The sequence below is a fragment of the Balaenoptera ricei genome, chromosome 14 (genome assembly GCF_028023285.1).
Source record: "Balaenoptera ricei isolate mBalRic1 chromosome 14, mBalRic1.hap2, whole genome shotgun sequence".
Taxonomy (NCBI): domain Eukaryota; kingdom Metazoa; phylum Chordata; class Mammalia; order Artiodactyla; family Balaenopteridae; genus Balaenoptera; species Balaenoptera ricei.
This window is the reverse complement of record NC_082652.1, coordinates 26,861,259-26,886,682: the sequence shown is the minus strand read 5'-3', so window position 1 is coordinate 26,886,682 and position 25,424 is coordinate 26,861,259. Positions and strand designations below refer to the sequence as shown.

The window sequence follows — 25,424 nt, the reverse complement described above, 5'->3', positions numbered from 1 at the left end:
AAGCGGCAGGAGGGACCAGTGGGCAGTAATGAGCACCCCCTGCCCTGGCCCGATCCTGCTGTTCCAATGCATGGTCCTGGGCATGGGCCAGACCTCCTCTCACCCAGGCAACCGGGTCCACAACCCATCCACACACCCCCTGCTTCCCAAACCGCCTCGGCCAGCTTTGGCCAACACTGCCAGAAAGGATGCTGACCCAACTGCCAACTCCAGACGCACACATGCCACCTAGGGCCTAGGCCCCTCTGAAACCCACCCTTAGGCCTGGGGCAGGAAGATGCCCACCCCAGCTCCCACCCTCCCAGGTCCTGGAAGCGCTGGACAGAGAAAGGAAAGCAGTTTCTCATTTAGCAAGAGAACAGCCAGAGAAGAGGCCTCACACGAGTTTTCAATCAAGCTTTTAATGAAAAGATCATAAAATAACAGTTTCTCATCACTGTACATTAAGACTGCACGCTTCTGAATGGAGAAATCGGTGAACTGCTTTACTATGACACTTGAGGGTTGCATACCTGCAGCTCTGACCTGAATTTATCCAAACTCTCGAGGGAAGTGAACTCAGTGTGATGACTGACAGTGGCGGTGGCCAGTACAGGAGTGCGATCGTGGTCCCCCCTTCCTGGGAAGGGTGCATAGCAGGACATGATCCCTCTTCCAGTTCCCGTCCAACAAAACAGCTATAACCCCATCCCTCCCCCTCCCCCTCGAGGTATTTGAAAATGGGCCAGTGCCCAACCTGGGGTCCCCCAACAGGGGAGGGGGAAAGCAAGTGATAGGTGGGGGACAGAGAGGTTCCCCTCAGCACCTGGCCCCACGGGGCCCCACCAAAAGGAGGGGGGGAGCCCTGGGGATCCTCTCTGCCCTGAGTGAGGTCTGTTATGCAGCATATTTGAGGTCAATAAATTACAGCAATAAATAGCAAGGTGAGGTAGGGGGAGGGGTTCCCGGTAGAAAATTAAAGTGGGGTGACAAGCCCGGTGGGGGATGGGTGGTCCTAGGCAGGGGGTCCCGGGCAGCCTCAATTCCCACAGTGCACACCCACCCCCTGATTTGGAATGTCAGACTGAGGCTCTGGTCAGGCACCACTCCACCACCCCTTCCTGGCTTCGGGTTCACAGGTTCAATGATGCCCAACCTGGCTCTGGGGAATAGGGAGGGCCTTGGTCCCTGCAGGGGGCCGGTAGGGCTGGGATCCCTGGTCTGTTCTGAGGCCTGGTGCCTCTGCTTTCGCCCCCTCAAGCCAAGGGGACTGGACGGATGCGGCCGCCTCTGCCCTGATCCCTGCCCTCCCAGCTGCCCAGGCCTCACCCCGACTCAGGACGGCCGCGGGGAGGGCGGCTGGGGTCCGCCTGCCCAGCCAGCCTGCCCCGATCGCACTCCTGCACACGGCCAGTCCAGTGAATACTGACGGGTGGGGGCAGGGGCGGCGGACAGCCCAGAGCCCCCAAGTGGCGACCAACGGTAACACACACGGCTGTGTGTGGTTCTGAAAGTCCATCTGGGTCCAGATTGTTCGTTTCACAGGCTGAGGTGTATGGCTATGCTGCGAGTCTCTGAGATTCGTATTTGCTTAAAGGTTCATCTTTTCTTCTTTACCTTTTTTGCAATCCTGGAGGAGCCCCGGTGGTGGGCTCGGTCTGGCGGGAGCGTGCAGTGGCGGAGGCCGGTCTACCGCTCGCTCGCCCAAGTCTGAGAAATAAATACATTCATCACTGCACAAACATATTGATACAAAAACAACACTGTTCAGAGTGTTTGCACCGTCTGTGTAGGTAAGGACCGGCCCAGTGAGCCCCTCCCACTGCCGGGGTGGAGGTGGGGGTCCCCAGGGGGCGGGGACCCGCTGGAGTCGACGGAGCTGTGCAAAGGTCCTGGCTTTTTGGCGTGAGAGGGACCCTCACATCAACCCACCCGAGGGTCGCAGGCAGAGCAGTGGGATGGGGGCATACGTCCATCCCAGGGCCCAAGCCCAGGCTCAGGTCCTGTGGCCAGAACTGACAGCCACCCCTGCTGTGCCAGCTGGCAGGACCACCACGGTCTGGCCAGGAGGCCTGGGGGGCGGGTCAGCACGGGCCCAAGCTCTTTGGTGCCAGCTGGGCTGGGAGAGGCCCGGGCTGGGAGGAGGGCTCAGGGGCCTCCACGCCCGCCCCGGCCCCACAGTGGCCCCTCTGCCCGTGAGCCATTCCAGGGCCTACTCAGAAGGGGCTCCGGCGGAAGGTGGGGTTCACTGGGACTGGCCTTCTATCTGCTGAGGTCTGAAACTGTAAAAGTTTATGTAAACAATGAGATAAATATATTAGTATCTTTTTTCTGAGCCCATTGAGGTTCCATACGCATTCAAAATGTGCTTTGGTTTAAAAAATAGGTTTTGTGAATTTGGGTGTGAGCTTTTTTTTCTTTTTTTTTTGTTGTTGTTTATCCTCTTTCCTACATGACATCTGCTATTTTCTGTTTCCTGTTTCTCCGAAACATTCAGGAATTAAGTGACTAAAGCAGAGAACTGTAAGCCGCCCTTGGCCTCCAACAGCCTAATCTCCTGGTGAGGCTCTAACACACGTCCATGCACACACTCACGAGCACGCATTCCACATGAAACCAAAGGAAAAGGAAAACAAAACCAAGTGTCGTGTTAACCCCGCCCGCCCCACAAACCCTTAAAGTCTTAAATAGGAAACTAGTGTTTTGCTTTCTTGTTAAAATACAGAGAAGGCTCGATATATGATACAATACTCAGGTGGGTACAATACTACGTCGCACGAAGGTCGTAGAGTGAGGGCCTCTGCGCCCAGTCCCTGAAGCTCTGCCATGAACCACCTGCTTCACCGGGGGCCACGCCCAGGGGCGTGTGTGCAGCTCCCGCTACAGACTTCTGTCGTGTGGCTTAAGTGCTGACGGGGTAGGGGAGTCGGGAGAGCAGAGGCGCTGGAGGGGCCCCGCCTGACTTGCTGGAACACAAGTCCCCAGAGGGGAGAGGAGCAGCCCGAGGCCGGGGGTACCCCAAGGGCTCAGCAGGGCCCCACGTGGCCTGCGTGCCCTCACTCCCAACACCCACCACTCGGGTCCCTGAACTCAGGCTCTGGTTTCAGCTGGAGGGTCTCTGGAGGGGTGGAGGATGGGGGTAGGGGATGACTCCGGAATTTTTTGGTCTGAACTTAAAGTAGAAAGAAAAGAAATGAAAACATGAAGCAAAACGAAGAAGATAAAGCCGCTGGTCCAGCCCTGTGGCTACAGTAGGCTGAGGACAGTGGTGCCGACCTCTCGACCTTGGCCTGGCCTTGTGAGCATGGCTCTAGGCCCATGGAGGTGGCTGAGGCTGGCGGAGAGCCCAAGGCGAGAGGTGAGGGTAGGGTGGGATTCAGGGCTGAGCCCACAGGTGGCAGCCAGCCTCTCCCCAGACCGCCCAGATATGCCAAAGCAGAGCAGGTCCCCACCCTGCCGGGGGGGGGGGGGTGGTGGAAGAAGATATACACATCCCTGTGGTCAGCCCCTCCACACTGGTCAGGTAGGGGCTGCTGCTCTCCCGAGGTCAGGCTCTTGCAGGCCCAGGGGACAGGATGGGGGGGGCTCACTTCCGCCCCGTCCTGGCCTGACCGGGAGCCTCCAGGAACTTGTCCCACCGTGTGGCTCCCGTCTCCCGGCACCTGGTCCTGTGCCAGGGGCTCCCCAGGGGCTGGAGCACCAATACCCCCACTCGGGCCCAGATGAGAGGCAGCTCGGGCTCCCTGACGCCCAGCAGCACACTCAGAACACCTTCAGGGTGGCCAGCTGGCCACATGTGCACAGAGGAAGTACAGGTGCCCCTTCTGAGAGGGGGCACAGGCGGGGGGCCCAAGAGGGCGACAAGGAAAACACAAGTGTCACGGCCACAACTGCCATCACCAACCAACGTCCTGTTCTCACAAATTCAAGAGGTAGCAAAAGGTCAGAAGTCTCTCCACCTTGAAGGGCAAGGAAGGAAGGAAACGCGACATGAGTCCACACGTACCGCGCACACCACACACACGGAGAAAATGGAAACGCGTACCAACGTCCTGGCACCGCGGCCAGCCTCCCCCCGCCCCCCACCAACCCCAGACCTTCCAGTTCCAACATTCACATACACGTTACACGGGGTTTTCTCTTAATAAAAAACAAGTACCTCTAAACAAAGAATATTCCTCAGAAACTATGGGAAAAGCACTCTCTCTCCTGAGGCAGCCGAGGCAGGGCTCGGGGCCCAGGGAAGCCTTTGGCCAAGAAGGGCTTCTGGGGCCTGGAGGGTGGGCGCCCAGCCCACAGTCGGGCGGGGTGGGGTGGCTGCCCCGGTACATTCAGTCTGCAGACCCAGGCTCAGCCCCGAGGGGCCGGAAGGAAAATAAACTCTTGTTGGTTTTGGTTTAAAAAACAAAATTCAAAAAGAAAAAAGGAACAGATCAGTAGGAATAACAGCCACACAGGCCCAGAGGGCTCTTTAGCTGTGGAGAGGTAGGCGGTGGGGGCCCCTGACTGTCCCAGCACCAGTGAGCGGTGACCCCTGGCTCGAGGAGGGAGGGCGCTGTCCCCTCCCTCTGGCACCGCTCCCCGCAGAGCCAGGCTGGCAGCACAGACACCCCGGCCGCGGCAGCCCTGCTCCCCGCAGCGTGGAGGGAGGCCCCCACTCCCCCTGCTCCGACCCGGCCTGCGGGACACCCCCGTGACCCACTCCCGCAGGCCCCGCCGTGGCCCTCACGGGGAACTGGGCCGGGCAGGATCAGGAGGCAGACGGCGCAGCAGCCACACGCACTCGGGCTGGGTGCCAGCTGCCTGCTTCTCCCCTTGGTACAGACTGTGGATTAAAGCTCTGGGGGGCGGGCAGGGGGCTGCACCAGGAACTGCCCCACACCCGGGGCCCAGCCACTGTGCCCCTGCTTTCCTGGGCGCCCGCGGGCCAACAGGGTCTTTGGCTTTTAGGAGGGAGAGGTGTGCATGCGCAGGTGGCTGATGAGGTTGCGCTGCTGCGTAAACTTGCCCCCGCACAGCTGGCACTCGTAGGGCTTCTCGCCCGAGTGCACGCGCATGTGCTCAGTGAGGCGGTACTGGCGGGTGAAACGCATGCCGCACTCGTCACAGGCAAAGGGCTTCAGGCCCAGGTGGCTGCGCATGTGGCGCGTCATGGTGCCGCGCTGCGTGAACATCTTGCCGCAGATGTTGCAGGGGAAGGGCCGCGTCAGCCAGTGAGTCTTCTCGTGCTGCCGCAGAGTGGCCGGGTCCTTGTATGTCTTCTCGCAGACCGAGCACTTGAAGGGCCGGGGCTCGGCTGCGTAGGCCGCGCTGGGCGCCGACAGGTCCTCGGCCTCCTCCTCGGCGCCCCCACTGCCCGTCTCATAGGCACCCTCCTCCTTGATGAAGAGCTCCTCCTCCGTGTGCGTCTCCACATGCGCGTTGAGCTGCTCGGAGCTGGGGAAGCCCTTGGCGCAGGGGATGCACACATACAGGTTGTCCCCGTAGGACACCGTCTCATAGCCCTCCTGCCGGTACATGTAGTGGGCGCCGGCGTGGCCGCTGCCGCCCTCACTCCCGCTTTGCCCGCTGTCCTCACTCCCATCCTTGCCGTTCTCCTCCTCCTCCTTGCAGGGGTATGAGGGCTCCCCGTAGGGCCCGCCCGCCACCGCATTGCTGGCCAGGATGCCGTTGGGAACCCTGTCCCCGAGCCCTTCGGCCTCCTCCCCTGGGCAGGGGCCCTTTGGCGCCGCTTCCCTCCGCTCAAAGGGGGAGGCGGCCACGGGCTCCTTCTTGGCCCACTCCTTCTTGCGGGCCGAGTGCCGGAGGCTCTTGCGGGGGGGCTGCCCGCCCGGCCCCTCCAATAGGCTCAGGGGGTTGTCCTCGGCCCCCTCCAGATCCATGGGCTCACTGGGGGTGCCCCCCAGCTCGGCGTAAGAGGCACTGTTGGCGACGGGAGGGGCGGAGGCCGAGAGGGGTGAGCCTTGCTGACTGTCGCTCAGCTGGGCTGGGTCGTCGGGGGTAAGGGGGGGCCCGGGGGTGGCGGGGGGCAGCGGGGGGCTCTTCTTGGACAAGTCCAGGCCCAGCTCCTGCTCGCAGCCCCCGCCGCTGCCATTGGTGCTGCAGCCACCCAGGCCAGCCTCCCCGCTGGCTGGACAGACCGGCCGGCCCAAGCCATGCACACTCTCCTGGCTGGAGCCGCCCAGGAAGAGCTCCTCATCAGAGCCTTTGGCCTGGGGGAGCTCCTGGGGGGTGTGGGCCCCCTTGCGCCCGTCCACGAGCCCCGGATACCGGGCCTGGATGACAGAGGCCGTGGACAGCCGCTGGCCGCGGGGGGACCGCCCCAGGCCGGCCCCACCCCGCCCAGAGCCAAAGGGCTTGCCAGCTCTCTTGAGCTTGCGCCGGCAGAGGGCTGCCAACTCGGGCAGCTGGAGGTAGCTGGCGGCGGTGAGGAGCGTGCTGAAGTTGGGCTCGGCTGGCTGGTCACTGGGCAGCAACTTGCCGGTGTAGATGAAGTCCAGGATCTGCTGGAACACCGTGGAGCTGACCATGTCTGTGTCCAGGTTGATGAGGTTGTCGTGCAGGACCAGGGACTTGAAGTAGATGCTGCTGGCGGCCAGCACGTTCTTGTGGGCCCGGAAGATGGAGTTCTCCACCATGATGATGACATCACACAGGAAGCCCTTGGTCCGCTGCTGGTTCAGCTGCAGCAGGAGCTGCTTCGAGTGGCTGGGCAGCTCCATGTCGGGCCCCATGTCCCCACGCCCTGCCCACACGCACCACCTGCGGGCAAGAACAGGTACGCGCGCACATCAGCGGGGGACCCTCCTGGGGCCCGGCACCTGGGCAGGGAACTCACGCCACCCAGGCTGCCAGAGATGTGGGGCAGCACCAGCCTATCTGCAAACTTGAAAACAGAGGACAATGAAGGGCACATGGTGGCGGGCAACCAAACTGGGATTTGAACTTGGCCCAAGGTATCATCTCCACACTAAAGGAAGCCAACCACGTGCCCAGATGGGACCCAAAGGTCTTTGTTCCGTCTTTGGCCTCATAGACCCAAAGGCAGGGGTCTATGAGGTGCTGGGTGGCTGGACTTCCCACGTGGGCATGCAGCTTCCCAGTTTTGGAGACAAGCCAGAAATCCAGGTTTTCAGGTGAAACCACCCCATGCAAAATGAAGGTTCTTTTTCCTTAAATACCACGTGGGCCAGATCAAACATGCAGCCTCTGGTCTGCGACCTCTGCTCTAGGCTGGGTCTCTCTCTAACAACCCTAGAGGCTTCCCAAACTCTGAGGTTTACCAGCATCACGTGACACTGCGCCCAGCCACCACCCCCACCCCACAAGGCCTTGCCCCGTCACAGGCACTGAGCACCCATCCCCCCTACCCCCTGTCTGGGCCTCCAGGTGCCGAGAAGGAAAGGCAGCCTGGCCAAGCCCTGGCACCGCTGGGCCCCAGGGACTTTCTGGGCAGGGCAGGCAGTGCTGTATGAGCCTGGGAAACTCGCCAGACTGGCACAGATGCTAACTGACGTCACTGAGGAAAACACATGCAGAGGAACTCTGTGGTGGCTGCGTGGCAGTGTGCACAGGGGTCTCTGGGAGCAGCGTGCCCCAACCATGCACCCACCCCACTGGGCAGCAGGGCTACAGTGCAAGGCCGTGGCTCCCCACCCCTCCAGCCACTCAGGAGCTCGTGCCCTCCCACAGGTGCTCTGAGCCGTGAGGCCGACAAGGGGCTTTCATGTCGTCCTGCTCATGGCCCAACCTCGGAGAGGAACTGACTGCTCTGAGCCTCCCACACCTGGGATCAGCTCCTACCAGGCGCCCAGCCCTACCTCCCTCAGGACAGAGCCTGGAGGGGTTGCACCCACCTGCCTTCCTCCCACTGGCCCGTACCTGCCCTTGTTTGCAAAGACAGAGGAAAACCCCCCATGATCCTGTGCACCCCAAGGAAGACTTCGAGTGCCCAATGACCACGTGGGCCGGCACTCAGGGCCTGACAGCAGGAGGCAGCAAGCACCTCAGGCCAGCTCGGCCTTGTCAGGCTGTTCAGAGGCTGGAGCCCAGGTCGCGCAGGAACCAGCCCTCCGCCACTCCCTGCCCAAGCCAGCCAGGCAGGGACAAAGAGCCCAAGGCGCGGCCTCCACACTGGCCTGGACACCTAGCGCCAGCACCCAGGACAACTGGCAAGGGGACTAGCCGAGGGCAGGACGTCCTGGCCTCCGAGAGCCAGTGAGTCCACAGCAGCCCTCCTCCCCAAGCCCCAGCCTCCCCTCTATGCTGCCAGCGCTGCCCGCACACAAAAGACTGCAGGCCAGGACACAGGCTGAGAGCTGCAGGCTGCCCAGAGTCCCCAGGAGGAGAAGCAAACGTCCTCCCTCTGCCGCCCCCGCCCCCAGCTCCCCCTCCCTGACCTACCGGAGTGCCAGGGGCCCAGAAACCATGTGAGCAGCAGCCAGCGGGGGTGGCCTCCTTGAGCGCGTGGCCTCCCTGGGGGTGCATCAATGCCTGGTCACCTGGGGAAGGGAAGACAAACAGACATGGTCATCCACAAAGGCATCAGCAAGGGGAGGGGGAAGGTGCTGGGGGCCCTCGCTCCCAGGAAGGTCTGGGGGTCTCTCTGGCTGGGACGCCCAGACAGCTGGGCAAGAGACAGTGGTCATAGTGCCCCCAGTCAGTCCCCGTGGCAGGAAGAACACAGGTTTGGGGAGCTCACCTGCACCCTCCTCCCATCCACCCCCACAGGAGATTTAGGATACTCCAAGGGACACCTAGATCTGGGGGAGCTGGTAGCAGGCACACAATTCCTGGAGGGCGGGCAGGCGTGGTGGCAGGAGGCCTGGGCAAGGCCTTTTCCAGGCTGGCCACATTTACATAACAAAAGGTCAAAATTGGAGGCGCTGGTGCAACGGGCTATTTATAAGAACCAGTCTCAACCGCTTCTGGCTTTCCTGCTCCATCCCTTCCCTCCGGGTCTGCTCTCCGCCCCCCAACCCCCCGCCCAGAGCGCCCAGCCCCCTCCTGCCCAGCCCAGCCTGACCACATGGCGTTTGCAGGCTCGCCCTTTCAATACCAGCCCGCCAAGGCCGCTGGCAGCTGCTGCCAGATGTGGGTGGGCTCCACCTGCCCCCCCCCCAGAGCTTTGGGTCCTGCGGGAGGGGGTCCTGAGGCTCCAGCTCCTTGTCCCCCACTCCAGCAGGCCTGGGCGCCCTTGGAATGGAGCCAGGGGTGGGGGAGGAGGCCTGCAGCAGCCCAGAGCCCATCCCTGCCTGCCCTTCCCCCGCCCCCAGGGCCAGGGAGGCTCAGCAGGTCCCTCAGGAATGTGACCAGACCCGGGGTGCAGGGTGGCCAGGAGGCCTCGGCTCCAGCCTGCCAGCTGTCTCTCGGCCCCAAGCACAGCTCCCCTCTTGCAGGGGTTGCTGGGGGGAGGGGGCACGATCAGCCCAGAGGGCAGGAGAACCAGCTCTGTAGGTCCAGCAGCCTGAGAGCGTCCACGTTTCCCCGAGGGCAGCCTGGGCCCCTCATCAGGCTCTCGGCCAAGAGAGGCCAGAGATGGAGCCAAACCCTGCCTGGGGAGGGGGGCGGAGACCACCGCAATGCCACCGCCAGTGAGAGCAGCCCAGGAGAGAGGATGGGAAGCCACATCAGGAACCCCACCAGACCCGAGGACAACCCAAGCCCCGCCCGGGCACAATGCCCACCCAGCGGCCTCCGCCTCAGCCTGGGCCAGACCCTGCAACTGGGGCTTCCTCGCCCTTGTTGGAGATCAGGTCGACCAGCCTGGTCACTGCAGCCCGGGCAAGGCCCAGCGACTGACCAAGTGACTACCCTCGAGCCCGACCTACCCGCGGGGAGGCCCAGCAGGACCGGGCAGAGCAGGCTGTGCCCTCTGCCGGGCAGGGGTGGGGGTGGGGGGGTATCGCACAGAGCTGCCTGCTGGGAGTACACGTCCACCAGGAAGCCGCCCCGCCTGCCGGCCACCCCAGGCTGGGCCGAGTGTGGGCCTACATCGTGTCCGTAAGCGAGGACACACCTCACCACAGGTGAGGGCCAGGACCCCTAGAAAGTGTTGCTCCTTCCCTCCCAGAGGCCTCTGTCCTCCGGCTCAACGGCGGGTGTCGGAGCAGCAAGCACCCACCCTGGAGAGCCCACAGCAGCAGGGGAGAGAGGGCTAGAAACAGCACTGTGGGGCTGGCCAGGCAAGCTGGCAGCGGGATGCCCACTGGGTACGGGGCTGGTGCCCAGCCCTGGCAGGAGCCCACCACGGGCTGGAATGAGGCTGCCACCTGGCCCCAGCTCCTGGCACCCAGCAGCCACCTGGCAGCAGGCCCAGCAGCGTGCCTATCAGCCCCAAGGATCCCACGCCCAGTGCAGCCCCACTGCCCACCCGGAGCACTGGCTCCAGAATGCCCAGGATCTTGGGTAGTGGGACAGGTCAGTCAGATGGGTGCGTGGTTGTCCCCAGATGGGCTGACCCTGACCCCGGCAAGGAAGTGGGGGAGGGGGCAGCTCTGCTCTCTTGTGAACAGAGGGGCCTGGATCACCTTCCCAGGTCTCTGTTCACAGGACGGCCAGCACCCACCTTCCCAACAGGGCTGCTACACAGTGACGTGGGACAGGTCCTGACTGAGATCTCATTTCCTCTTCTTCCCTCCAGGCTCAGGCCTCAGAAAAGCCAAGGAGGCAGGCCCGGCTGGCCCCCGCCCGGCCCCTAACTGACCCCACACACACTGAGGACAGGCCCGGGGCCTACAGAGCACAGGCTCAAGGCCAGGCCCCTACAGCTGAGCAGGGATCCCAGGCAAGACAAGGCCCCACCCACGTCAGGTGGTCCACATGGGCTCAGGGTTCGTGGGGAGGCCTCCCCTCCTGGAACCCACAGAGGGCAGGAGGCCACGAGAGGAGGTCTCCACATGAAAGTGGCCCTTGTTTAAGCAGGAAGCCAAGGAAAACGGCTCCAACCCCAATTCCGACAGGAGCCACCCCAACTTAGCCTGGACACCCACTGAGCCCAGAGCCTGGGCGCCAGGAAGCCTGGGCCCTCAGGCTGCTCCATCCTTCAGCCTCCAGGTGGAACCCCCTGGGGAAGAGGCAGACAGCCCTGCCTCCCTGGAGCCTGGCGGCAGGCACCCCTCCCTTCTGGAGACAGAGGAGGGCATCTCATGCCTACCTCTAGCCCACAAGGGGGGCCCAAGCTCAGGGTGTGGTTTCACCCTTGGGCGATGCTCCCAGGAGACTGTGGGCCCCTTTCTGCAATGTCCTACCTCCCTAGGCAGGAAAGAGCCCCCAGAGAAGCCCCGCGCACCCTGGCTGAAACGACTCACCCCGCCCATACCCAGCCAGGATGGAGGGTCCTGGAAAGAAGAGTGAAGACAGGAAAAGGGGGCCCCCCCAACTCTCTTTGGGCAGGCCTTGTCACCCAGGTCCCCGGGAACCCTGACCCCTCCTCCCTCCCCAGAGCACACCTTCCGCAGGAGGCCCAGAGCTATGCTGGGTCCCCCCGGAAAAGTTCGCTCCCGGCCCAGCCCAAAGCACCCAATGGGAGGCTGTTCTTGCTCCTTAACCACCTTCTGGCCAAAGAACAACAGCTAGAAGTCACAGAAGAACACAGGACTCTTCCAGCTGAGAGCGGGGGGGCTGCCCAGCACCCACCTAGGGCTCCACTGGCGGTGGGAGTCACAAGGACACCAGGCCACCGCCATGCCCCCAGGGGCTTAAGCACATCTGACTGTGTCATTGAGGGCCTCAGACACACGTATCCACTGCCCCCCCAACTCTGGGCCCAGCCGACCCCTGCTGTGGCCACCTGGTGCTCCAGGTGTGGCCCCGACAGGTGCGAGCACTGCCCCTCCCTGCAGGCCCGGCCCTTCCCAGGCTGCAGGAGGGCAGCTGGAGGGCAGAGCGAGAAGGCCTGGAAGGTCCCAGCACCCAGGATCCAGAAGAGCCTAAGGCCCAGCCCCCAACCCACCCCCCCCTCCCCAGCCCCAGCTCCTCCTCACCCCATACCAGTTGGAGGGCACCCTGCCGGTGGGGAAGCCTCAGAGGTGTTCTCTCCACCTCCAGTGCCAGATAAGAGGACAGGTTCTGGGGGTTAAGCAACTTGCCCAAGGTCACAGGAGCAAGCAGGTGGCAGAGCCTGACTCCAGACTTTCCTACCCTGGGGACAGACACCTGCACCTCCTTCTCCCAGGGGCAGGGCAGGGGAGCCAGGAGGAGGGCCTCGGCCTGCAGCTCCCCCTCATCTCCCCCTCCCACAGCCTACCTCACAGCAGGCCTCACCCGGGCTACACCACCCAGGGGCAGGCCTACTCTGGGGACCCAGGCTGTGCCCTCTCTGGCCTGCCCCTCCAGACATGGGTTGGTGGTGGGTGGGACCCACTGCTCTGGGCGAACCCGGCGGGTAATCCGGCCCAGGCCTGGATGCCGGCCAGTAGCTCCTGGCTCGTCTCCCAGACCATCCTCCTGGAAAGCAACGGGCTCCACGAATGCCAAGAGCCCTGCCCTCCTTCGGACAAGACTTCTACGAAATTAACACTCAGTTCCATCAGCACGGTGGTGACGTGGTGATCGGGACCTGGGGCTGGCCTTCTCCCTCAGGTCCCTGAGCAGTGTGGGAGGTGGCGTCCACCCACCCCAGCCCAACCTCCCTGAGTCTGCCCCCAAATGCCTGCAGTCCCACCTTCCCACATGTGCACTCCCACCCAAGAGGCTCATGGGACCACGAGGGGAGGCCTGGCGGGGCCACAATCGCAAACCCCGCTCTCCAGGGCTCCAGGGCGAGCCTTGCACACTCACCTCACCCCTGGCCTACAACCTGCCCGTTACTCCCACTCCCAGGACGACCTGGGGACCTACAGCTGGATTTCCCCTGCTGGCACTGGCACAGCTGGCTGGCTGGCACCGGGGAGGGTGTGGGGCAGGGTCACACTGGGAGGCCACCAGCCTGGCTGAGTCTGGCCAAGAGTGTTGAACCAGTGAGACAGGGGGTGAACTGGGGAGAGGCAGGTGAGAGTTGCCTGGAGCACAGTCACTATTATGAAAACTTCCAGACTGTGCCCACACTGCACTGCTCCCCATCCCCACCTGAAGGGGCCTGAGCTCTAGGTAAGAAGCTTGCTTGCAGCAAAAGAACTAGAGCCTGGAGGCAGGGAGCCTGTGGGAAGCTGGCGGGGCGGGGCAGCACAGCCAACAGGGAGCATCCGGATCAGGCAAGGAGCAAGGAGCTCCTGCTGCAGGGAGACAGGCCCTGGCGAGCTGGCTCCTGTGCCCCCAGCCCCACTTCCTACTTGTCCTGCTGGGTGTCCAGCACAGTCCAGGGACCAGTGGCAGCATCGCCCAGGGTTTCTGTTTCTTCTTTTAGTTTTTTTTTTTTAAATATTTGTTTATTTGGCCATGCCATGTGGCATGTGGGATCTTTGTTCCCCAACCAGGGATCGAACCTGCGCCCCTTGCCCTGGAAGCACGGAGTCTTAACCACTGGACCACCAGGGAAGGCCCTCGCCCAGGGTTCTGAGAAACGCAGACAGTCTGGCCTCACTCCAGACCTCAGAACCAGAACCTGCACGCACACTGGACTGTGGGTTACAAGCTTTCTACTCCCCAGAAAGCCTGACACTCGGCAGGTAGTAAATGCTCAGTGATGGGGGTCAAGGGGAAGGAGGCGGCCCCAGAACTCGAGAGATCGAGGTGGCACTCCCTTACTGCGGGCGTCTTAGAGGCAGGACAGTGGCCGCGGGGGGGCAAGGGGTTCTAGGCACGGGTGGCAGGCAGAGTGCAGGGAGCCTGGGCCACCTGCTGCAAAGGAGTCACCGTCCCCCACCTACCCCGGGATACCTTTCAGGAGTCACAGAGCAGCAGCTGCCCAGCCCACAGCTCCTCCAGGACAGAGACTCCAACATCACAACTTCAAACCCAACCCTAGAAGCTCACTATGTCTTACACTAACTAAGGACTCTCAAATATTTAAAAAACAAAATAAAAATACTCTGCCATCTTCTATCATCATCCCTTCGTACCAGAAGACACTTCATGACTGAAAACCAGGAAGAACCACCTCAGGGTATAGGAGTCCTTCCCCGAGAAAGGGCAGCTGACCCGTCCACCCACGCGGCCGAGACTCCCGGTGGCTGGCACCCAGGCCCTGTGCCCTGCCTGTGACGGCCTGGTCCTGGAATCAGAAAAACAAAACCCAAACCGGATGCCAGATGGCAACGACGGGCTTCAACTAGCTGACCAGACACTGAAAGAGGTCATCCCGGGCAGAAAAGAGAACGGTCAGACTTTAAAAAGACCCAGACTGAAGACACGCAAACCCTGGGTCCCAGAAGCCATGCAGGCGTGGAGCCCCTCCAGCAGTGGGCAGGCCCCAGGGCTCAGGCCAAGCCCCACACTCATGCCTTGCACGGATCAAGAAGAGCTAGAGCTGACTGTCGCCGTATCCCACGGCCTGGCTGCCTGCACGGGAGCCTCCAGCAAGAGGCTGAGCAAAGCAGCCAGACCCGAAAGGGACGACACAGCCAGTTCTGGTCAAGGTGGAAAGCAGGGGTGGGTGAGGGGAGGGATTGAGGAGTGGAGGGGGCTCGAAGGACACACGAGGGCCTTCTGTTCTGGTGTTTTCTCTCTCAGGATGGATGCTGGATGCGCGTCCACCTGGGAAGAGTCCATGGCGCTGTTGCTCACAACTGGGCACACTTCTTAGGTATGACTACGATGTACTTGGCTTCAACAGGTGCACAGAAATCTTCAGGAGGGGCAGCAGGGCCCATCCCAGGCCTGATGAGCAAGCTGACCGAACCCCCAACTAATCACAACAATCCCCAGACAAGAAGCGGCACCAACAGGAGGGAACCCTACAGTCCAGCCAGGGACCCACAGGACACCTATAAAGACCACCTTAAAACCTCTTATCGGGGCAGATTTGTGCCTGCCATCTGAAGGCAGCAACAATCTGATGACATTTTTAACCATCCTAGTGTCCAAGGAAGAGGGAAGGGGTCTTCAAATCCTGACAGGCATGCTCAGGAGAGGAGAGGACATTCCAAGTGCAGCCAGCAAGGCACCAACAACGGCCCCAGGAGCTCCAGGCTGGACAAGGCCCTCAGGGATCAGGGGTCAAACAGAAGGATCCCTGCCCTGCGTGAAGGACCAACCCCCAAGCCCAGAGCCTCTGACCAAGGACTCAAGGAGCTAAACCAAAGATCAAGGATCAGGTTGTTTTAGTCCAAAATGCGAAAAAAATAAAATAAAATAAAATCAAGTAGGCACACCTTGGGCACCCACCAGTTTTTAAAAAGCCATTTTTAAGGATAAAACTAGGGAACCGCTGTGGAAAACATTTCAACCTGTGGCTCTGTGCCTGAAACGCCTGCAGGATGGCACTTACAGAGAAGAAGTCTCACCTGCCCAGCAGGTAACGTGACGGGCCCAACAGAGGAGAGGCCGAGCTCAGAAAGGGAGTCGGACAGAGGGGCCCCCAGGACTCGAAGAAAAGTGCTCACAGAGCTTCTTCAGACGGCATCCCGGGGGCGCTGGGAGGACTGTTCGGCATTAAGGAACCCGGTTTAGAGACAGAAAAAATAAACAGGTTCTTCTCTGCCCGAGAAAGCAGAGCTGGGGGAGGGGGTGAAAGCTGGGCTATTGAGGCAGCAGCAAAAACAGAAACCCTGACATTGCCCCACGATGACATGTGGGGTCAGTACCACCTTGGAACACGCCAAGGGCGGACCGGGGCGCAGGAACCACAGTGACACCCAGCACTTGGGTGAGTCTCAAAAGCACGATGAGCGCCCAGTTCTATGTCCACAGAGAGCACACCCAATGTCCAAGAATGCAGACGAGTGCGGAGAACCGGCACACACTCGCAACAGTTAACCCCAAATTCGGAAAAGCAGTGAAATCAGGAGCGGCCCAGGGAGCAGCCCGGGGCGTGGGGACCATTTCTTACAGGGGTGGGGGGAAGGGTGTGCGCCCCCAACTCTTTACAGCCAGATGTGTGCACATGTAACTCACACCTTGTGGTTCATGCTCATGACAACCCGCAGCACAGCCCAGGTTCACAAGGAGCCAACGTGCTCAGTGCGGAGAGACTAGGGTCTTCCCGATCCAGGGAGGGGTTGAACACCCCTTCCCACCCCAGGGGACCCCCGCACACAGCCACATGGCCGGGGACACGGCAGCACCGTGTGAACCAGGGCTTCGGGGGCCAGTCCCACAGGACATGCCCAGAAAGTGTCACTCAGTCCCAAGAGAAAGCAGCAGAAGCCCGAGCCCCTGCACCTGGGGGAATCCTCCCACGGGAGCCACTTTGAAGGACCGTCCAAGTCCAGCATGTGCTCCCCACCCCCACAGTCCCAGCTGTCAATCCTCAGTTCTCTCCTCAAACGCCAATCCCATCAAGTCACTCTCCTGCTTACAGCTCTCAATGGACTCCCAGGGCTTGGATAAAGTCCACACCTGGGCCGGCCCGCGGAGGGCTTCCAGAGGGCCAGGCCACCCCTCCACACAGCCCCCACCAGTCACGCCCGAGTGCCCCCTCCTCCGCGAAGCCACCCAGCACTTCTCCCCACACCCAACGTCAGCACTAGCTGCCCAGCTGCCACCCAACAGGTTCCTGGGGCCAGGGACCTTGCATCCCACTAGCCTCACGGCCACAGCTGCTCCAGCCACACAGCAGGCTCCCATGCAGGTCTGCTAGGGGAGCAAATGCCAGAGGGGAGAGGCAGGGCTGAGGGGACAGGTTGGGGTGGGGGGAGGGGAGGTGTAAAGGAGGAGGCCACCCGCTGGCCCTAGCCCACCAGTCAGAAACTGTTGTCCACATTCTTGAAAACTAGGAAGGACCCCCAAAGAACTCTTTGGTGGCTTGTATGCTACTGTTCTATTTACTGTGTTAGAAAAACTGGTAACTTAAAAAATATTTACTTGATTTAAAATTATCAACAATAAACCCATTTTATGTTAACATAAATGGTGCTTTTACGGAGGAAAAAAACTATCCCAAAAGAAAAGAAAATCAACGAGAAGGGTGGCACTGTTTCACATTTTTGCAAATGTCTTTAACGCCTGGCTGCACAGACGTAGCTGGATCCTCACATCTGCCCTGCGTTCAGCCAGTGAGGATGCGTGGTTCTGACTGAAGTCTGTGGAGAAATCCAACCTCACACAGACAGAAGGGAAGGATGTTTTACCCTTTTCAGATAATGGTGGCTATTCTTCCTTGTTATTACACTTCAACTCAACAAGTGGTAGGTTCTTAAAAGTTGCAATGTAGACTCTGAAATTGTATCGGTGATTAATTCATACCTGGTTACACAAAAATCCAGTGGCCTACCCTGCACTCACATCCACCCAGGATTTTGCAACACTGAGCGCTAGTCATTCGGAAAACAGTGGTCCCCTGAGTCAATCACATCTTCCCACTGTTGTCAGACTTCATTATACGACACCAAAACCCGAGTGCTTCCATCACAAGAGGTCTCAAGTCAGGCTCGCAGTGAAGGACAGCGGTTCCCAAAACTATCCCTGTCCTCTGCTGGCTCTATGGCTGGCAAGGAACACTGTCACCTGTTTCCTTCCCATGGTAAGGCTCACTTTGCTCATTTGAGAAAAGGTCTGACCAATTCTCCAAGTCTGAACAACCACCTTGCCTGTCAGCCCTTCTTTCAAGTAAAACTAACGTTCCATGAAAAAAAGCAACTCGCAGACACAGTGCTGTTCCTGGAATGACGTCCTGCTTCGGTCTGAGGCACGAGAACCCCCCGGGTCCTCCCCAGCTCACCACAGAGAACACTTAACATGTGTGTCCTCCAGGGTCAAGACTCACCACTGGGTCACCTGCACGGCCTCCCTGGAACAGCATGAGGAAGACCAGTGGTCCTGGCTCGAGCACCCAGGGCTGGGCATGCAGTGTGCACCTCGGGCAGGGCTGCCCACCACGTCTTCATACCGATGATGTGTCAATGCGAGGACAAAGGCCAGTAATGTCTAAGTATTTTGAAGAGTCCTGGGAATCCCCAGGGGTCTGCAAACCACTCTGAGAACGGCTGATGGCCATTACCGCAAATATTTCTACCAACCCATTTTACAGGCAAGGAAAATGACGCACGGAGAGGTCTGGTCTGGCACCTGGAGGAAACAGGCTTGACATCAATCAGAGTCCTCTTCCCCCAAAATCACAGTTGTTCACCAAATGCTGAAATCCCAGGCAAAGGGCCACACCTGAGAATAAGGAATTTCAAAGAAAAGAAAGGAAATGCCACTTCAAATGGCCTCCAAAAATACCCTTAGAGGCAGGGCCGGCAGAAACCACTGCGGGGCTTCCAAGACCTGCTAACTAGAGGCGGCAGTGTTGCCTGAGCAGGCGGGCGCCTGCAGGCTGCGGACCAGGTACTCAGCCCCAGAGGTGGGCAGAGTGGAGGCAGGGAGGGGTCTCGGGAAGCAGGTGTGCACCGCCTGCCCACGGCCAGCCTTGCTGCCCTTATCAGCATCAACATGCATGGAATGTGGGACTTTGGAAACTATCCCCTCCCCTGCCCGCACCCCTCTGGGGCTCGAGTTCACCTACCACAGCCACAGGGCAACCCGAGCCCACGCCCAGCCCCCCCCACCACCTGCAGCCTCGTGGCAGTGGCTTGCTGGTGGTGGCCCAGGGCCCCTCCCCTTGCAGCCCAGCCGGGATCGCCCAGACCCCCCAGGCCCCTCTGCCAAGAGACAACCCCACACGCCAGAGGGAGACCCCAGCCGGTGCCCCCTATGCTGAGAGAACACCAAGAGGAGGACCCAAGCCTGGTTCTGAGCTCCGGGCTGCCCAGTCCTGCCCCCACCCCCCTAGGCCCTCCTGGAAGTGGGAGCACAGGCCCAGGCCTCCAGGGGCAGAAGGGAAGCTCCACGACCAGAAGGGGTCCTCTCTGCCCCCGAGGCTTGGGGAAGGGGCCTCGCTCAGCTCCAGAACCAGACCCCTGGGTTCTGTCTCAGGCAGCCGTCTGCCCCCCACTCAAATGAAAACTCGGCTGCCCTCAGGCTCAAGCCCTGCTCAGCGGCAGGAGTCCACACGCGTGTCCAATGCGCCCTCGTGCATGTGTCGCATCGTGGTTACCCTACTCCTAGACTTTCTCCACCACATCCCAGCAGAAGGACTCTAGACCAAGTGCGTAACCTCTCCAGGCCACTCACACAGCAGGGACTGAGAAGGCAATAGGAACTGCACAGGTGTATCCCACCAGGCCCAGCCCGGGCTAGGATCCTGAGAGGGAAGGCCCAGCCCTCTTGTGCTACCTCCCCAGCATCCCATCAGGAGCTCTGTGGGAACCATCCTCCTCCCAGTTTGCAAGCAGAGCTGCCGGAGCACCTGCTGGAAAGAAACCATCAGCCCTTTTCTACCAAAGGGGTCCCAGGGAGGGGCGGGGTGAAGAGGCCAAACAGCTGAGACAGGAATCCACCCCCAGGACTACTCACTCTCAAGGGAGAACCCACTGGTCCATCTACCAAGACGTGCGCAGGCTGAAAACAGTGACAGAGGACACCCTGACTGCCCCGGACCACCCCTCCCCCGACTGCCCAGCCCAGACCACTCAGCCCCACTCCTGCCTGGCCCCAGGCCAGGCTGCTCTTCCTGCACCTCCCCCCAGGACATCAACCAGGCCCATTCCAGACCTCACCACACCCAGGGGCCTTGCTGCTCTCCTCCCTCGTGCAGTAAGCTGCCCAGAGCAGGCGGGGGCTGTCTTGTGTCCTGGCTGCCCTCAGACGTGAACTAAGCCCCAAGACAGCCCATTGTTCTGTCCCAGCAGACGAGGTTGGGCTGGGCTGGCCATACCTTACCTGAAGTCCCACCTCCAGTGCCCCTCCCAGCTCTCACCCCACCTCCTGGCCCCTTGTCAGTAGCTCCCTCACACACCTTACCCACGTAAATAACCTCAGAGACCCATCTCTCTCTCCCAGGTACCTTGAGGTCAAAGAGAAAAAGAAGGGGCAGGACACAGGTCCCAGGGGTCCCCAGCTGCAGCCACAGTGGGCTTGTTAGGGAACCACGAGGAACTCCAAGGCCACTATGCCTGGGCACACAGAGACCAACCAGGGCCCAAGAATGCAACCAAGAGACCAGGGCAGGCAGTCCCTTAAAGTCAAGCAGGAGCAAGAGTCCTGGGGTCAAGAGCAGCAGGTGGTTCCCAGGGGACCTCCTAGGAGATGCCCCCTTAGTACTCACCAGTCTGGGGTCCCTCCCACTGCCACCCCAGGAAAAGGGACCATGAAAAGGGTGAGCCCCCTCTGCACCTGATGCTTCTCCAAGACCCTGGTACCTAACAGAGAAGCCGCTGGCTCGCTCTGTAAGCACAACCCCACTGGGCAGTCTGTGACCACCCCTGCTGGTCTTTGTGGACTCACCACTCCCTGATTCTATTATCAACACAGACTTATCTCTCTGCTAAAGCAGTTGGCTGCACATTGGATTCATTTCAAAAGCTTTAGGAAGCATAGATGGCTGGGCCCACCCTAGAGGTGGGCCGGGCTGGGCTCCACCAGCTCCAGGTGATCCTGATATGCAGAGGTAAGAACCAGGGCACCATCAGGCAGGCCTCCACCAGGCAGCACAGGGAACAGCACACACACTGCGGGTCAGTGTGGAGCCCGTGCTCATCACAGGGAAAGTTCCCTGTGTCCACATGGGGCAGACACTGAGGCCCCAGGCCCCACCCTCCCAGCCATCAACTCTACTCTCCCTTCTCATTCATTCTGTGAACAAGAATTCACCAAGAGCTTACTATTAGCCTCCAAAGCAGCGCAGGCAAGGGAACTGCAAAGGCCATGGAACAGTCCTGCCCCTTAAAAGGCCTATAACCAGGTTGAGGAAGAGGCCAAGGGGCTGCGACCCCAGCGTGGGGAAGGGAGCAGCACCTCCAACCAGCTGTGTGTATGTGGGGGGGCTGTGCCCAAGGCACTGGAGCAGCCCCTCCCCACACTCACCTGAGAACCACCACCACCACCAACACCACCACCCCCCCTCCAACCCCCGCAGAGGTGCTGCTAGGAGACAAACCCGAGGCGGCGGCAGTATCCCAGACCACTGGAGGCCTGTGTGCACAGTGGCCACGGCCGTGCCAGAGCCAGCAGCCCCTCCAGGTCCACAAGAGGTCAACTGCCCACCTGGAAGCCCCCCTCCCCAGCCAAGCCCAAGCCCCACCTTTCCTTAGGGGCCCTCAGAATTCCCACGGAATGGAAGGGGAGAGCCTCGGGCGCCCCAGGAGCCAAGCCACCTGCCCTGCCGTACCCCACCCTTTTCACCCACGCGCTCAGAGAAGGTGGACCCCCGACAGCAAACAGGCACCCACCCTACCACACGCTCAGCAGCAGGGGGCCCTCAACAGGACCTGCTCTAACCCCAAGGCCACGCTCCCCCGCCCCTCCACCCACCCACACAGGGCAGGCAGAGGCGGGGCTCTGAGCCTGGCAGTGTCTCAGGGTCCCTCTCCCCCCAGTCTGGCCACACCCTCCCAGACTGTGCTCCCTCAGCAGAGACCCCCAGCCCCGGGCCTTCCCTCCTGGACTGCGCTGGGGTCTGGAGTCAGCACCCAGTTTTTCCTTCCTCACCGAGCGTGCTGGGGGCCCACTCGCAACCCGCACCCCGCCCCCACCTGCTTTTCTGGCTTTGCCACTCACAGCTCACACCGGGTTCTGGGGCTTGGAGCCCTCTCCCAGCCCAGGTCCCTAACCCTTAAGCAAGGCCCCTCCCAGCAGGAAGCACAGCCGGCTGCCAGGCAGAGCCTAACTGGCCCAGCTGGCTGGAAGCCCCTAACCGAGGAAGCCAGGATGGGATCTCTGACCTCTCCAGACAGAACACCAAAGGCGCCTACCCTGCAGCCCCATGACGTTATTTAACCTCCAGTTACTTGACCTCCAAGTCTGTGAGAGTGCTGCACCCAGAGCGAGCCCTGAAATCTCCCAGTGTCTCTACATCCCAGCTGAAGGCTGACCGCTTACCGGCAACTCTGAGCAACAGCACGATTTAATCTAGCCACATGGGCTGGGCACTGCATTGGTTCTCAAAAAATTTCGCTGAACGGATAAAAAGCTTGTGAAAGAGACTCACAGGAGCACGCAGCGGGTGCTCCTGCGCCAGCTTCTCGTAGCTCAGCATCTGCAGGGCCACACTCCTGTCGCCATTCTCCTGTCTCCCCAGCACTGCCCTCCCCAAACCGCGCGCTCCCCAGTAAAATCCCCCTCCTGAAGCTGCCCACCCTCCGCCCTCGCCACCTCGTGCTCCCCGCAGCACGGTGCGGCCCTATCACCCCATCCTCCGACCGTCTGTTTGCCAGTCTGTCTTCCCCAGGCTGAGCTCTGGAAGGCAGCGATACGTGAATGTGAACTCTAGCTCTGTTCCCATTTTAGAAACGGGGACACTAAGGCTCAAAGAGTCAATCCCTGTCCAAGGCCACACGGAGAGTAAACAGTGCTGAGGCCAGTGCCCCTCACGCTGCCCCCAGGAGTCCCTCATCAGTCGGGCTCCGAGGGCCAGGACAGGCGGAACAGGACTTGTGGTTTCTTCTCTGCAGAAGGAGCCGGGAACAAGAACCCCCACCCTCTAGTGATCAGTCCCGGGGGGCACTGGCCCTCAGCCCCAGTGGGCAAGGCAGGCAGGCCGTGGGGTGGGGCTGACTGCTGGAGGCCAACAGGCCAAGCAAAAAGGGCAGGGTGGCAGGTCCCCCGGGTAAACTGAACTTTATTCCTTCTTCACTCCTCGACTCTCCAGAACTGCCCTGCCAGCCCTTCCACGGGGGCAAGCTGCTGATTCAAAGGCACTGCCCCCACCCCACCCCCACCCCCACCCCCACCACCTGGCAGACAATGAGGACTCCGGGAAGGCAGCAGGCCTGTCAGCTCAATAATGCAAAACCCTGTTGCTCTGAGTCCACGACAGCTGACTTCAAGTGGATCGGAGGCTGTGCTTATTAACAAAATGAGAAATCTGATCTATGGAAAGAAAACACTATGTGAGGATTAATCCAGGACTGCAGCTTGTGGAGAAGGCTGGGCTGCTGGCCAAGACCAGGCAGAGAGGACGGGACGGTGCCTACCTGTCCCCGGCAGGTACCTCGCTGCAGGACAGGGCATATCACCTCCGCCCCACCTGCGCTGCCTTCTCTCCTTCCAGCCACTGAAGCAATCATTTCAGTTTTGCTTTAATTAAAGGCCTGGCTCCCTCGGGCTGCTTCTTCCTCTATGCAGAGCCAGCAACCAGAGGGAGATTTTTCTTTTCAGGAATCGCTTGTAAAAGCCGAGAGACTAATCTACAAGTCCCAACAACTGGCAGGAAAACACTGCAGGAAGAAATCCTGGGTGCACACCAGCACTTGAGTCAACTGGCCAGAGGACGGGCACTCAGCAACACCCCAAAACTGGCCCACAGGAAGCAGACCAACCTGGGCGCACTGACCCCAAGGCAGGCAGGCAGGTGGGAAGCCCCCTCCCAGCCTTCCTAGGCTACTACCTGCCCGTGGACCTAGAGATTTCCATAATAAGCACAACCACACAAGATCGATTTCACTCACAGGCAGGGCAACCTACTCCAGGGGCAAAAGACTCAGTTCAGCCCCCAAGTATCAGCCTCCCATTCCCCCCCAGCCCTTGGTACTAAAAGCCTGCTACACCAGCAATCTCACCACACAGCTTTGTCTCTGGAGGCCAGCCTGAGGCCGGCCCATCTGCTTTTTTTTTTCAGAACATGCCAGCAACCCTGCTCTGCTGAGCGTAAGCCCGCTCCTTGAGCCAGGGCTACAGACCAGCCACATGGCCTGTGCTCCTGAAAATGTCTGCTGAAAGGCCCAGGGAGTCCAGACGCTGGCAGATGGGAACGGAGAAAAAGAAGTAAAGCCAAGAGCCAGGAAGCAATAAATGCTAGCTCCAGAAAGGGCCAGCTCCATCCCTCGAGCGGGGGTCACTGGAGAACACCCCCAAGTTCAGCCTAGAATCTCTGGAGGCCCCTCCACTACCTGCCAGCTCTCCCCCTCCCCCCTGCACAAGAGGCACAGTCATCCCCACATCAGTCAACAATCTACAGCCACAGGATTCCTATGGGCAAAGCTCTGCCCCTCCCCCCTACCACATATGTCAGAGGGGTGGCCTCCCCGGGTTACACTCCTCCTGCCGGGGTGGGGGGGCCGGGAACCTAGCTTTCCAGATGTGCTTGGCAACCCCTACTAGAAAAGACACTGGAGGTGGAGGAAACAGGAGAAACACGGATAAATAACTTCAAAACCGTTCTGGGCCATCCGGATCCGCACTGGGCTCCCTTCCCTAGGCAGTCCCACGCTGTTCTGGGTGGGGCCGCTGCGAGCATTATCTGGCCGCGTTCCCTCCTCTCCGTAAGTCACTACCCCCCAGGGAGAGGCATCCCCGCCTCCCTTCACCCCAGCTAAGCTCGTGTGAATATGAACCATCTCGGTAGATAAACAGAGAGTGACAAGCTGGGGCCCTTCAGCCCCCTCCCTCTGCCAGCCGGTCCCCTCCCCCTGCCAGCCGACCCCCTCCCCCAAGCCCATCTCTCTTCCTGCCAAGCGGCCGCCTGCTGAAGAGAGGTCTGGGGGCAGGGCAGCGAGCCCACCAGCCGCAGGGCCTGGCCCTCGGGGAGCGGCCCTCCAGGCCTGCCCCTACCCTGCCCGCGCGCAGCCGTCCTCCTGCGGGGAGGGGGCCGGGGAAACGACACGGACGGCGCGGGGCCGCAGTCGTGGACACGGCGAAACTCCCCGCGAGGGGCGGCGGCGGGCGCAGGGCCGCCCGCATAATAGGAGCCCGCCTGTCAGGCAGCGCCGCTCCCCGACCTGCTCGGATTAGACCGCGGATGCAAACGCACAAAGAGCCGGCGCCCGCCTCCCCGCCGCCCAGCTCCGCACACCCGCGCTCGGGGGCTTTGTGCCTGGACCGCGCCCCCTGCCCGGGGCCACAAAGCGCCGCAGGCGGCAGACCAGCCGGGGGTCCCGCCCCCTCCCACGCGCGCAGCAGCCCCACGTCTCCGGGCGCGCGCCCGCCCACGCCCCTCTCTCGGGGGCGCGCCCGCCGCCCGCCTCCCGCGCCCCTCACCTCGTGTGCGTCGGCGGCGGCGCTCGCCCGCCGGCCGGCCCTCCCGCGGCCTCGTCCTCGGCGCCGCCCGCGCCCGCCCCGTCCGCCCGCCGCCGGCCCGGCTCGGCTCCCCGCCCCGCACGCCCGAGCGCCGGTCACAGCCGCCCGCTCGGCGCCATCTTGGAAGCTTGTGACGTCGGCACCGCCCGCTCACCCCTGACCCACATCTGAATGGGCGAGCGGCGAGGCGGGGCGGGGCGGGGCCGGGCCTGGGCGGGGCCTGGGCGGGGCCTGGGCGGCCGCGCGGCGGCGCCGTGGGGGAGGGGCGCGCGGAAGGAGCCGGGACCCGGAGCCGGGACCCCGACCCTGACCCCGGCGTGTGGCCGACCGACCGCGGGTGCGGGGCTGGCGCC

The 25,424-nt window shown here is 61.4% G+C and overlaps 1 protein-coding gene across 1 annotated transcript; it reads right to left on the bottom strand.

The window, feature by feature from the left end:
* Positions 1-381: 381 nt before the first annotated feature.
* Positions 382-25,112, bottom strand: HIC2 (HIC ZBTB transcriptional repressor 2). Its single transcript, XM_059894740.1, has 4 exons — positions 25,033-25,112; positions 8,383-8,480; positions 4,139-6,741; positions 382-1,689 (listed from the first exon to the last, which is right to left on the bottom strand). Exons 2-3 carry the CDS (start codon positions 8,406-8,408, stop codon positions 4,926-4,928), a joined length of 1,842 nt encoding a protein of 613 aa, XP_059750723.1. The 5' UTR covers positions 8,409-8,480; positions 25,033-25,112; the 3' UTR covers positions 382-1,689; positions 4,139-4,925.
* Positions 25,113-25,424: the final 312 nt, after the last annotated feature.